Here is a 13615-nt window from a genome sequence, read left to right on the forward strand (position 1 = left end):
ATTTTACATTCGTCCTAACATTAGATATAAAATGGCTTTAGAATTAAATATTCATTACATAGGTATAGCAATTGATCGTTTTGACACAGAAAGAGGCAATCACTGTTACGTAAAAATATTTATAACCACTTCCGATTTTCAGAAATGGATGAATCATACGTATTATTGCTTAAGTCAATTGGAATCGTTTAATCAACAATGATATTCGGTAGCGTGAACCGACTCGAATAAACCTTCGACTTTCAAAATGTTTAGTTACAAAAAATCAGTATATATTCTCTTTATTATTTGGAGCATAAATAAATTAGATGCTCATCCGAAAAACTTGGCATGGAGTGGCGGACCTTTGCACTGTGAGTGTGAACATGGCATCGATTTGTGGACACATGCCGGCAAATACATTAAAGATAATGTAATCGCAATTAAGGCAGTCTCCTTCAACGATGATATTTACGTCATAACACCGAGGTAAGTTGTTCAGGCACAAATTCTGCTACAGATTTTTGTTGAATATTCGTATTTTTATATAATTTACGTAAGACACATAATTTTAATCTAGTGTCCCAGCCCATTATAACTTAGTAGAGTATATATTTGAGAGAGTAGAAATTTTTACGAAATTGTCCCATGGCATATAGATCATCTCCAGATCGAAAGTAGCAGAATAATGAAAGCGACTAAAATTTGTATGCGTATAACTGACAACCTTGTCAAGGCCATCGGCAGACGCTGGATGGAAGCGGCTACTGATCAGTCCTATGACAAACACATCTTGATTATTTTATTAATTTCAAATGCCTAATATTTTTTTTTTATTTTGGATAACAATGGTACACGAAAGAATACTTTTCCAATTTCACTGCGCCATAAATTGGGCAACTATTGACATAAAATTATATCTCTAGATCATGTTTCATTATTTTATGTACAATGCTTAGCCTTTCTAAAATTCTTTCTCTCCTATGTAATATATATTTATATATTAAAGCAAAGGGGGTTAAACCCGTGTCAAATTTTCCTTGTGTGGGGTGTGAGCCCCACGTTGGGAAACACTGTTCTAGATTGGAAATCTTCAAAATGTCTTGTGTAAAACTTATTATTTAAATCCTTAAGTAACATCGCGCTGTTATAGAAAAAAAGTATAATTTTAGCATGAGAAATATAAGTTCTTTTTCTTCCATATATCATCATCGTCTCCCCTCCTCGTTTCCCCATATATTTCCAATAAGACTGAATCGAAGCGGTCTACATTTTGCGTTTCCTGACAACCTAAACAAGGTCATGAATGAACCTTGTGGAAAGGTGTCCTACGCTGCGCTCGTCGGTCTCTAATATCTAATCAGGAACCTTAAGGCTCCTGCGGCCATTGATCTGCACGGTTTTTTGGCTGCCCACTGATATTTAACTTGCCAATTCGATGGGATATGCCACGTACTTTCCTTAATTTAAGGATTTCCTCCTTTCTATAAACAATTTCATAAATAAACCCCGGACAATGCCTTTTCTATGGCTGGTTGAGAAACTCCGGGCTTACCAATAAAGTTCTAAGTGAGACGCTACGTTTCTGTACTGTAAGTTATCATTAGTAAGACACATCGATTTTATACCTTCGTATTTGGTCACTGAGGGATATTAGACGAGAAGATATTCTATTACCAGTATATAGTTATAATATGTAAGTTATTACGGGTCTGTATATTATTAATAATATGGACTATTTGTCACTTTTTTGTAATTTTTGTTTGGTACACAAATGTAGAAAATAGTTTTTGTGTATTTTTATAGATTAAAACGTGGGGTGTTAGCTACACTTTGGCGAGTGATTAGGGGACGTAAAGGCGTAGAACTCGAAGCCTTCCCCAGTATGTCCGCCCATAAGCAAGGCGACTGTGATGCTTTACAGAACGCCGTAGACTTCCACCTTGACCACTTGGTAAGCGTCAGTTGTCGACCTTTCACTTATTTTTTTTAATTATTCGTAAACAAGAACACAATTGATAATTGTTTTAGAAATACAAAATTGACGTTTTAATAAATGAATTTATGTTGAAATTTCTGTAATTGTCACCGTTATCTTTGAATATTGTAATGATTGCAGAAATAACTATATATTGTAATTTTAAAATGGCTGGACGGAGGAAGATAATACATAATTAGTTTTTATAACTACGTAGATAAATTATACTTTTCATTTATATATTCATCTCATCATCGTGTCGACCGATAGACGCCCATTGCAAAGCTCAGGTCTCCCTCAAATATCTCCACTCGGTCCACCGAGCAGGCCCGTTGCCTACTCACGCTATGTCTACCGGCTCATGGTCGTCACTCATGAAGCTTTCTGCCCCAACGGTGGTCGGTTACGCGATTTGCACCGCACATTTCACTTTGGTTCCTCTAAGGATCTCCTATTTTTTGATTCGATCTTTCAACGAAAGAGCACAGGCCTCACCATTCGTCTACTATCAATCAAAAATTAATTTCTACGACAGCTTTGGATGTTGGAGTTATTTCAAATAATAAATTTAAATATGTATTTAGTTATAAACCTTGAAGAATTAAAGTAATTAAAAAAATATTAGATATTCACATAAATCATTTATTCTTTTTTCTTGTAATTACCATTCACAACAATGATAAAAAAAAACAAAAGCAATGTACCATCCGTGAAGCCACGTTAAATCCGTAAAAATAATTATGCCCCAAGTATAACTTTTGATGGCGTCTATTGCAACGTATTATTTTAAAAAATACGCTCTTTTGCATATTAAACGCAACAAACTAACAACTGGTGTTACGTATTTTCATATCAAAATTTTACGACCAATAGGCACTTCAAGTAGCCTGACAATGCGATCATCATCACCAGGCTAATTAATAATTGAAACTAGATCAAATAATTAATATTTTTTATCTTAATGCGTCCACAAAATTTAAATTTATGCTTATACCGCAAGCTATAGTAAATGTTGAATAATATTTTGATTAAATGCGTGAAGCGTCGCAAATTTAATAAAGCTTCTTGAAAGACAAAGAGTGTCCTTCGTTTTATTGCTTGCGTTTCGCGAACTGGCCCCGAATTGCTCTATAATTTATTCGAATAACTCTAGCACACCTTTTATTGTGTAAACTTTGTATGACACTAGAACAGAAAGGATGTAACGATGTTCAATTTGGTATATACTATAAATATAACTTTCATTTATAAAGTAAATAAATAAAATAGGCTTGATAATATTAAAATAATAAAAATATTGGAAAATGATCCTTAAATAGAATCAGATTACCTTCCGACGAAGGCCTCATCTTTCTTTCCCCTTTCTAAGTTTTAGGAACTCTTTTTTCCTGTTCTTTCTATATTCAATTTCGACAGATATTAGTTGTCCCATATATATTAATATATGTGTTCTCTTTGTTCAATGCATATTGTAGTAGATTCTGTCTGTAAAGAATTTCATGTTATATCTATTTTAAGTTGTTAAAACATTCTTTGTGTTTTGTTTGCGAAGCGGAGGTAGGTCACGCTTTCGTCATTTATATATAATCCCATATGTACGTTTTTATTTATACACCTTGTATTTCTATTGCATTCTAGATAGATTTATGTTCTAATGTGTCGAATTCCTAGTGAAAATCGACAAACCATTGGTAATAGATTTTATTATATTCCTTAAATATTTATAGAACTTGTCTAAAGCTGTGGATGTGGTCTATGCTAGAGAATGTTTTTCGAAATCCAGCTTGTATATTAAACATAAAGCTAGTGAGTCTATAATTTCTTCGTCTACGTCTTAACCAATATACCAATTATAAATTAAATATTCCTTGCATTAGTATAATGAGAAAATTGGGCCCAATAATATTAGCATAAAATATATTTAAATATACATTATATCAATGTTTTTCCATCTCAAACGTGCTTATCAAAGCCAGTTCGATAGAATAAATATTTGTTTCATTTTTACATATATATACGTAAGTATTTTAATTTTTTAGTTCAAACAAAAGCTATTTTTAATACTAACATTCTAAAAATAGCTGGTAACGATGTCTGATTAAGCACAAATCTGTGCATAATACAAATCAACAATTCTGTTAATAATTCTGTAATATATATATTAAAAACGCATTCACCTATATAAAAACATCAGCTGTTTTCTTTTATTTCAAAATTTAAATATTAATGATTATATAATCTGTCTAAAAATAATCATTATTTTAGAAGTAAAAAATTAATAGTACATAATTATAATTGATTAATTAGGTCATATATATGTAATGTTATATAAACACAAGATTCAGTCCATATAAACAAAAGTTAATCTCGTGTATAAAATGATATTATTTTCATATACAAATACATAATGAAAAAAATTCGTATGTGCCAATGCCCTACCGTGCCACTTGGTTATGCAAATTGCAGCTATTTTTAGTACGGAGCTTGTTATTATATATGGTTAAGTCTGATATATTTAGCATTCCGTTTAAATATCATGAAGGATTTTTGGTGAGAGGTAATTTTAAATACCAAATATACCGTTAGTACTTAATATTTACTATAAATTACATTTTATTACAAGTCTCTCTTTCTAACATGTTTCGCTAATAGAAACCTACTCGTGCCAATTGAAATACTAAACATGCTTACAGTGACCGACCAAGCTGAGGTTTTCTCTCGAAGCATTGCGCTTCATGGGCAGTCCGCCCAAGCAACCTGAGAGCTGGCATCATACTATAAAATACATAAAATAAAGGCAATAAAGGCCCAAAAGGAGATACCCAACGAAGCTATCGAGTTTAATTAAGCGCCTTCAATGCTATTTAACCTCAGATCGGGATAAGCTGTGAATGTAAAGGGCCCCACGTCATTTATTAGCCCTCAAGCTCCGCTGCCTTAATACGGGGTAGGCTAAGTACTACTGCGTACTACGCTCTGCTTCCTCGATCCGCTAGTCTGTCAATGCCACTAGGGTAAGAGCAAAATTAGCCAGGTCAAAAATAATAAATTAAAAAATTATCATCCAAAAATGTACTAGATTTACTGCAAGAGACGACGGGTTCCAAATGAGGAACTCAAAATGAGAATAATCAACCAGAATATATGTTTATTCACTTTGGGCAAAAAAAAGTACAAAGGACGGCCTTAACGACGGCCAAAACGCGATTTCTCCCGAACAACCATTGGATGAACTTGGTTAATAATGATAACTTGAGCGGACGGTCATCAAGCGATAGCTGGTGTTGAAAATCGATATATATATACATATATATATATATATATATTATAAAAATATGTTTTTGTTTGATTCCGCAGACATTATATTGCGAACATGCAAGAACTGCGGAACATTTACGTTTTTGCACGAATGCTGTGCGCAATTCTGTGAACTGCAGTTACAACCTCTTTAATATGATATGATATAAAAATAAACTTTACGCAAGTTGACACAGATATGTTGTTACAATTTTTAACTGCAAAATAATGTAAACGTATTTATAGAGTGTACATAAATACAAAAAGTTTTCACTGTCTGACAATGAGGTGGAGGACAATGTCTGATCAGAATGATCAGAATTGAAAAAAATATCTAATCTGCATTTAAATTACGAATAAAAATACATAGCTTCTTTGAACCTTAGATCTTGTTATAATTTAACTTATACTTTTTCTTTTTATATGCGGATGAATATTAAAAACCACTTAATATTAATCTGAATAAATTAAAAAAATACAGGAAATTTCTTGCGTGATGTTGTAGTATAACTTTGCATATTATACCAATACCAAATTAAAAAAAATAATAACAAGTCAAGACTAATAGATAAAAAAATTAATAGTTAGCTATTTCAGTTATATAATTATTAATTTTTATTTAAAGCTCTAATAATTATTATTAGACAATATATATAAACTTAAACAGAATTGTAGAAAAAAGTTTTTCATTTAAGAACGTTTAGGTGCATTTTTAATGGTGTGAGATTTAGTTTTTATCGTTGATCGTTAAAGAATTTTCGGGATTTTCCTTAGAAAAATTATTATTAATTGAAATAGTTTTTTACTGTTTATTTTATGAGAATACAGACTCCGAGATGATCACGAATCTTTACTACACTGTGTAATTTTTTTTATTTCATTTTCATTTATAATAGACACACTAGTCTAAAATAAGAAAATTAATTATTTTTAAATAAATTAATGTCACAATAATTTCAAAAAATTATTTTGATCAGATTGAAGTTTTGTATTCCATGAACCTAGACGAAATAATATTTTTTCCACTAAAATCAATGTGTTATATTGCTATTTTTAATTTGGATTACTTTACTTCATTTTCGTAAACAGGTTGAGAGGGAACAGATAGTAAAAGCTATGAGGGCTTACTTTTTCTCTGATGATGTTGGTGCTGTTAGCCCTAAGGCTTCTTTTACAGCTTCATCAGTACTGAGTTCACGGAGCGGAAGGGTTCGTGAAGTAGATTTAAAAACTAAAAACTAGAGCTGGTAGAGCGCCTACCAGTTGCATGGGGACGTTCGCACGTTTCTAAAGTTATTCGCGGTGGAGCTTTGACAGCGTGTGTTGCTAGAGTGTGCTTGATCCGGATCCAACCACGGTTCGCCCCCGCTGTTGGCGGTAAGGGAGCGGGCGGCCGTTCCGCGACGACCTGTGTAAAGTGTTGCAGGTGCAGTGGTTGCTATTGATGTTGAGTGGTTTGCGCTTGCAGTGATGTGAGTGTCTGCAGGAGGTGTGGTGTGGCGAGTGTTCTGTGGGAGCCCTCTGATGGGCGTGAGGAGAACATCTTTAGAACGTCTCTTGGTTTACTTAGGTGCGGGGGCAGTAACTCGAGGCGCTAGCTATTAGGGGTTTGGCAATTGCGGAGGCCGATTCAAAGTAAGTTTTTGAGCAAGCCAGAAAAAACTCTTGGACCGTGGGGAGTTTGAGGTCGCTATGGAGGTCAACCGAAGCCCCCGTTGCTATCCGGGTGAAGCGGTTTTGGAGTGTCTGTAGAGCGTTGATGTTGGTGAGTGCGACGTGCGCGAATAAAACGCTCGCGTAAGAGAAAACTGGTCTTACGTAAGCCTTGTACAAGTGCCTAAAGGACAGTTTGCTTGAAAAGCAAATGAGAGGGTAAAGCCTACTAAGGATGTGAGAGGCTTTATTCCTGACTTGGCGAATATGTTGTTTAAATGTTAGTTTGGAGTCGAAGGTGACCCCGAGGTATTTGGCCGAATCCTTCCAAGGGATGAGTCGGTCGTAGAGAGTGAGGGTGCCCCGGTCGGCGAGACGCTTTCGCTTGCGTGTCCGGGGAGTCGAAAGTCGACGCGAGAATATAATCGCCTAGCTTTTGTCAGAGTTAAAGCACACTTGCTCATATATTATTATGATTATTGCATTGTACAAAAAAATTATAACTTCTAAAAATTTTCTGTTTAATTTTAATCACCCAATGTAAATATTTAAGTACAGTCAATTAACAAAAAAACCCCCAATAAACAAAAAAAACCCCCTTGGTATCTTTTATCATAACTTTATATTAGACAGAACCAAGAACCTACAAAAGTTGGCCATGTCGAGTGTGACAAATAGTCGCATGTACACTATACTTTGTCTGGCTATAAATACTAACTACTAGTAATATTCGTACGACAAAGGCGATCAAAGCGGTAAGGGAAAAAAATTCCAAGAAATCCTATCCAAAACTAAAAGATTTTATCTCGGGAGATGAAGATAGCACCTAAACCATGTGATGTATGTAATTGAACACACTGTAATGGTAATTGTTGTTACGTAAAATAAAAACCTGTTGTTTTTCTTTGTATAAATATTTATAGCAAGACAAAGTATCGCAGCGTTCTACTAAAGCACTCCGTAATGTCGAATCTTTGACTTGAATATTAAGCAATTACATTTAAGTAGATTAGAGAGAGCTGTGTTTAGTTTCGCTGCGAAATCGAATCAGATATGGGGAGATCCGCAGAATAACCAAAATCACCGACATACCGTCAGTGGCCGGTGCACATCCTGCAAGCGTTAGCTATTAGGACCGAAAGTTTCTCGAGTGGTGACTGTGAGTCGGTGGACGCGGCGTGGGCAGGCACCCACCAGGAGGACCTACGACACAGTTAAGGTCGCGAGAAGTCGTTGGCGACCTTTGAATGGAGGCCTATGCCTTGTAATGTAAAAATCGGCTGAAAAGAAGAAGAAAAAATCAATAATCGGAATTTTTATTTAAATCTTGATAATAGAGAAACGTATTTATAAAATCTGCATTGAAGTTATTAAATTAACTTAATATTTAAATAAGACCTCGCACTGGATATTGCACTCCGCAGCAAGTGAAACACGTTTAGGGCACACTTCTGTACAGCCTTTACTTTTTCGAGTTTATGAATCAGAATATCAATTCACGAGGCGCGCCACCCGGAGCAACATGCATTTCACTTTTAATTTTAACTTCACTTTTGCATAACTGTCTTTATGCTTAATACTACATATATATTTGTTGGTTTTCAATTACTAACATTGTGAAAGTACATTTATGTTAATTATTGATTTTCAAAAATTGCACACCAATTAATCATTATGAATAGTAGACAAAAGAGGTATATGTTTCGGTTTTAAAAGTTGAGTTAACTCAAGAAAAACAAAATTATTTTTTTTAATTAGTTGGAAATTTAAATACCCGTTCATATAATATATAATTACTTTTTGTTTTTATAAGCACTGTTTGCCTTATTTAACTATAAAATGTTTCTTAAACTATTTATTATTTTTACTGGTTTAAAAGAAATTCCTGAATACAAAGTATATTTTAAGAAAAAGATCTTTAAGATTACGTCTTAATATTTATTTTAACAGATTTTCAGAATAAACTTCTAAACTTGAATCTGCAAGACTATCTGAAAATATTGAAAAGAAATTTTGTGGTATTCACATTTACAGATATCACCATTCATGACTACGACTAAACCTTAACTAATGTTTGAGAAATCAATGAGGTACTCTTCCTATTTTAGGATATTTGCCCAATGATTAAAAGGTCAGCAGGCGTTCTCTCCACTACTTTAGGAAAGAATAAATATTTTTACCTGCAATTCAAAACTCTTTATTAAATGCAATGTTATTGTTACTATATATTTTTTGTCTGTTACAAACATTTTCATTAATAATATAATACAAATCAAAAATTTTGATTCAGAATTTATATAAAAATTGTCTAATTAATATTCCAGAGTTTTATATGACAAGTCTATATTTTGCAATTCACAATTTATTTCTCACACTTGTTTAGAATTTATCCAGGACAAACATGTCTTACAATTTTTTAAATAATATGCATAACTGGAAAGTTAAATGGGACTACTTTACATTAATTTTAATGGGTTTATACCTCTCGGTAAGTAATGTAAATTAACGTAGGCACATGATCTGGTTATAAACACAGTCCATAATATTTAAAAAGAATTCAATAATTATATCACTTTTGACGATGTTATATCACGGTGTAAGGCACGGCCTTCTTTACCTGCATAAGGTGCAAAGGTATCAGATTATCACCAAAGTATCAGACTGATATTTTTGAGCCTTACTTAGACAATCTAAGAAGGATAGTATTTATTTACGTCAAAAAAGAATAAAATAACTCTTTCAATGCCTTTTACATTTTTAATGATCATTACTATTGTACATATTTTTAAAGGGTAATCTCTGGATACTGGACAGCGGTATTGTAGAGACTATGGATTATCCACGATGCACTTGTCCACCTAAGGCGATGGTCATCAACGTAATCCTGAAAAAAATCACGAAGAGTATCCAACTAAGCTCTATTGTCGACGCGACGTCACAGCTGCAAAATATTGTGGTGGAATATTCTATTGGCGGAACGGCCTTCGTGTAAATATATTCAGCATTCTTTTAATATTCTTTTAATCGTCTTCGTCTTAATTTCAGTCGTGGAAAGTCCACTGCTGGACATAGACCTCCGACATAGATTTACAATAAGTCCGGGAGGAAGCCACTCGCACCTAACATTTTCCGATGACTTTTACAAGGTCATCTGCCTACCTTGTAGGTACGTCGTATGTTACAACGCGTGGTTTCCACTACATAACCTTAAGACCCCAGCGGCCATCTGTTCTGCGTGGTATTTGTCCTGCTCACTGCCACCTCAAAATCTCAACCCGCATGGCTAATACTGCTTCTATGATCCTTTTTTTGAAGTAACCGCTGTATAATACATATATCAATGTGATCTCAAAATAATTTATAATTTTATATGTGTACTTCAGTAATATTATAATTAAATAATGGACTTATTTAGATTACTTTAAATCGAATAGACGAATTACGGCGAATAGTTTGAAATGTCTAAATAGTACTGCGTTAACCAGTCAGCACATGCTAAACTAACCTTTGCTCACGATTTTATTTACCTAAAATAATTGTAATTACGACTTATTTATTTTTTAAGATATTACAAGTTTTTTTTACTGTGTTAAATTAGGTGTACTTCTGTACAAATATATAATATGAAAGATATCTCTTAACGTATGCTATGTAAGTCGTCTGATAAAGTTTTAATTTTTAAGTTTTCCTAAGAAATAAAAATGAATATTATAATCACTGAACGAAATACTTAAAATGTTATTCGCTAACTTCTTCGAAAAGACAAACGTTTTTTAGAAAACTACATTATACAAAATAAAGTATGTAAAATAACGTAAGTTGTTGCGTTAAATTTCTAAATACAAGCCGTTGCAAGGATTTTAAAGAGATTACTATCTAATACTAATGATTGCTAAACCAAATTACAGCACTTAAATAATCTTGACTTATAAAAAAAAGTACTTTCAATTTGAAACGTTCAATAACATGTCTTTTGTGTAAATGGTTATGATATTTAAAAATAGATTATATGATACATGTCAAATTCAAGTAGGTGTTCAAAGAAGTCAAAAATATGATTGCCAAATGATGTTCCACATAAGTCTTACTAGGTTATAACTTTTACTATATTTTTTTTATTCTACAATGTTCGTTCGGCCTAAGTAGTATTAAACCTTTTATAGTGACTATATATTAATGATATGGACTTTTTACGATTATTTTCAATTTATTTCTTAGTGGTTATGTTGAGTTTGTTGTATTATTACACTTATGCCTGAATAAATAAATTGAAAATTAATTTAATTTAAAATTATAAGAAAGATTTGATTTCTTAACTTTTAATTTTTTTAATTAATATTATTTTTTAATTACTATTACTTAATAAGTACGCATATAGGTATACACTTGTGTACATACTTATATGCGTACGAATTAAACAACATTAACAATAAAATGTTATAAAAAACACTTACAAATCAAAGTTTTCGATCAATAGTGTAAAATTTATAATACAAGAAATAATAGGCATAATACGCACAATCGACATATTCATAGTTTTTTGTATCATTAAAAGGAATACCTTATATCATTTAAAGAAATACCTTATGGAATTATTAAAACTTGGCTTATACATTGAACTTTCTCCGGCATGACGTAATTAGTAATGTATCATTTTACCTGTGTTATATAATAGTTAAGAAATCTTTTCCTGTTTTTTTTGCACTAATATTTTTACCTCAACGCTTATTCGCTGTTTTGGCTTAATATGTACATTTCGTGTATACTTTGCTGAATTGTTGTTGTATTTAATTTGCTAATATTAAAAAAATGTGTATATTTTTACAGATATATCTCAGACGCTTCAAATGGAGCTATTCTTGTTATTAATGTTTCTAGCGGTGACGTGTGGTCAGTAGCCGCATGCGCACCTGCAAATGGGATACAACTGGCTCTCGTAAAAAGAGACCCTTTTCATAATTCTCTTATGATTATAAGAATACATTTCAGTGGTATTTTGGAACTCGACACGGCAATATTGAAGAGAAAAATGTGTAATTCTCCGTTGACAGGTAATTTCATAACTAGCATTTACATGGAGTCGTTATACAGGGTGATTGGTTTTGGATGTATAAGCTTTAAAGGAGTGAATGTAAGTAAAGCTCATTTGTCAGCAAAAAGCTTTAATGCACTACACCTATATATTTATACCTATATCCAATCACCAATATAAATTGTGATCACTTTGATATATTACGTTTATTTTTTCTATAGAAATGCGACAAGTGAATAATTTTTAGCAATACAGTCATACTAGCAATAGAAAAATATAATACCGAATGAAGTTAAATTTAATATTACTCAAGTTTAAGAAATCAAATATGATTATAATTAGAGATCGATATGCACATGCGTATTCTATGAGTTATTAAAGCGGCTGATATATTTTATAGCCTAAATATGTAACTGGTAAATGTCGCGAAATTAACTCAACGAGAGAGACACGGCAACTAGTTCATACTGTTAAACGAAAAAGGATTTTTGCCTGTCTGATCTACACTAATACCTCATAAGCATTTGCAGATTTCGTTCGGAATACAGTGCAGAAGCGCTTACCCTTAATCTCGTTTACATAACTTGAGAAACCTAGAGGTTCTTTGCTCACGCCATTATATCTCATACATTATTACTAGATTGGAAGAATGCTGAATTCTAAGATCGTTACGCGGGCGCAATGTGGAGTGACCTGACGCAATGCCCGCAGAATGGGCACCTCGGCTCGGACTATCAAAAAAAAGAGCCTTTAGTATTCCGACTGAAGGGCTTTCGAGACGTTATTCGAGTGGTTAGTGGTTTACTCTTGCCTAGCTAACATTAATACCATTTCGAAAAGCATTAGAGTAGGGAGAAGTAACAGAAGTTTAGTATCTCGCTCGAATATTACTCTTGTGACTTACTCATGTGCATCCAACACTTTAACTTTAGATAAAAATGCATCCAAATTTCCGACCTCTGTTTATGGTTTAGTAACGCGAATGTGAATAAAAAAAAGGTGGAAGTTTTCAATTATGTATTTTGTTTCTTATATTTATTTCAGTTATAGGCGAAAACAATAAGCCTGTATTTCTTCTCGGTTTCAACTCGTATCACTTATACTTACGACACGCCGAATGCGCCGATGTTCTCTCATGGGATATTCGAAAGCCGTACACATCGTCTAATCTCGTCAACATCCACTCTGCTGGCCCACACATGATGCCAACTTCGGTGTTCAGTGACCCTCTTAAGTACGTTCTTTTAATACTAGATTCAAATTACCCAGAAACAGCACATGAACAACAAGCTACATATCATAAATTAACATTTATTGGACAAATTTAATGTTATTATTTACCATTTATTACTACGTAATAAACCAGTTCCATCAAAATTACTATTTTACTAATTATGCATTTTCCATAACCCAAACATTTACCTCAACCCTTCCTGGGAGTGGCAATACACATGCTAATTATGCAATGTTGCAGTCAGTAGATATGCAGTTTATGAGTTTAGTTTTAACACATAATTACGCGTGTATTTAAACCAGTCAGTTTTATTATAAATTTAGTACTTGGACTGTATCTTGTCACACCCACAGTCACTGCATCTGTATAAACTTAACACATACATAGCGCGGCCCGCATACCCAGTTCCATTTTTTCGTGGTCCAGGTGGACCCTCCGAGAG

General features: G+C 33.1%; 1 protein-coding gene across 1 annotated transcript; it reads left to right on the top strand.

The window, feature by feature from the left end:
* Positions 1 to 247: 247 nt before the first annotated feature.
* On the top strand, positions 248 to 13267 carry LOC137932299 (uncharacterized). Its single transcript, XM_068775905.1, has 6 exons — positions 248 to 468; positions 1786 to 1933; positions 6344 to 6463; positions 9699 to 9895; positions 11735 to 11958; positions 12984 to 13267. Exons 1-6 carry the CDS (start codon positions 248 to 250, stop codon positions 13265 to 13267), a joined length of 1194 nt encoding a protein of 397 aa, XP_068632006.1.
* Positions 13268 to 13615: the final 348 nt, after the last annotated feature.

The sequence above is a fragment of the Battus philenor genome, unplaced genomic scaffold (assembly GCF_028537555.1).
Source record: "Battus philenor isolate CCGP_79_NKW_IND1 unplaced genomic scaffold, ilBatPhil1.0.hap1 SCAF_9, whole genome shotgun sequence".
NCBI lineage: Eukaryota > Metazoa > Arthropoda > Insecta > Lepidoptera > Papilionidae > Battus > Battus philenor.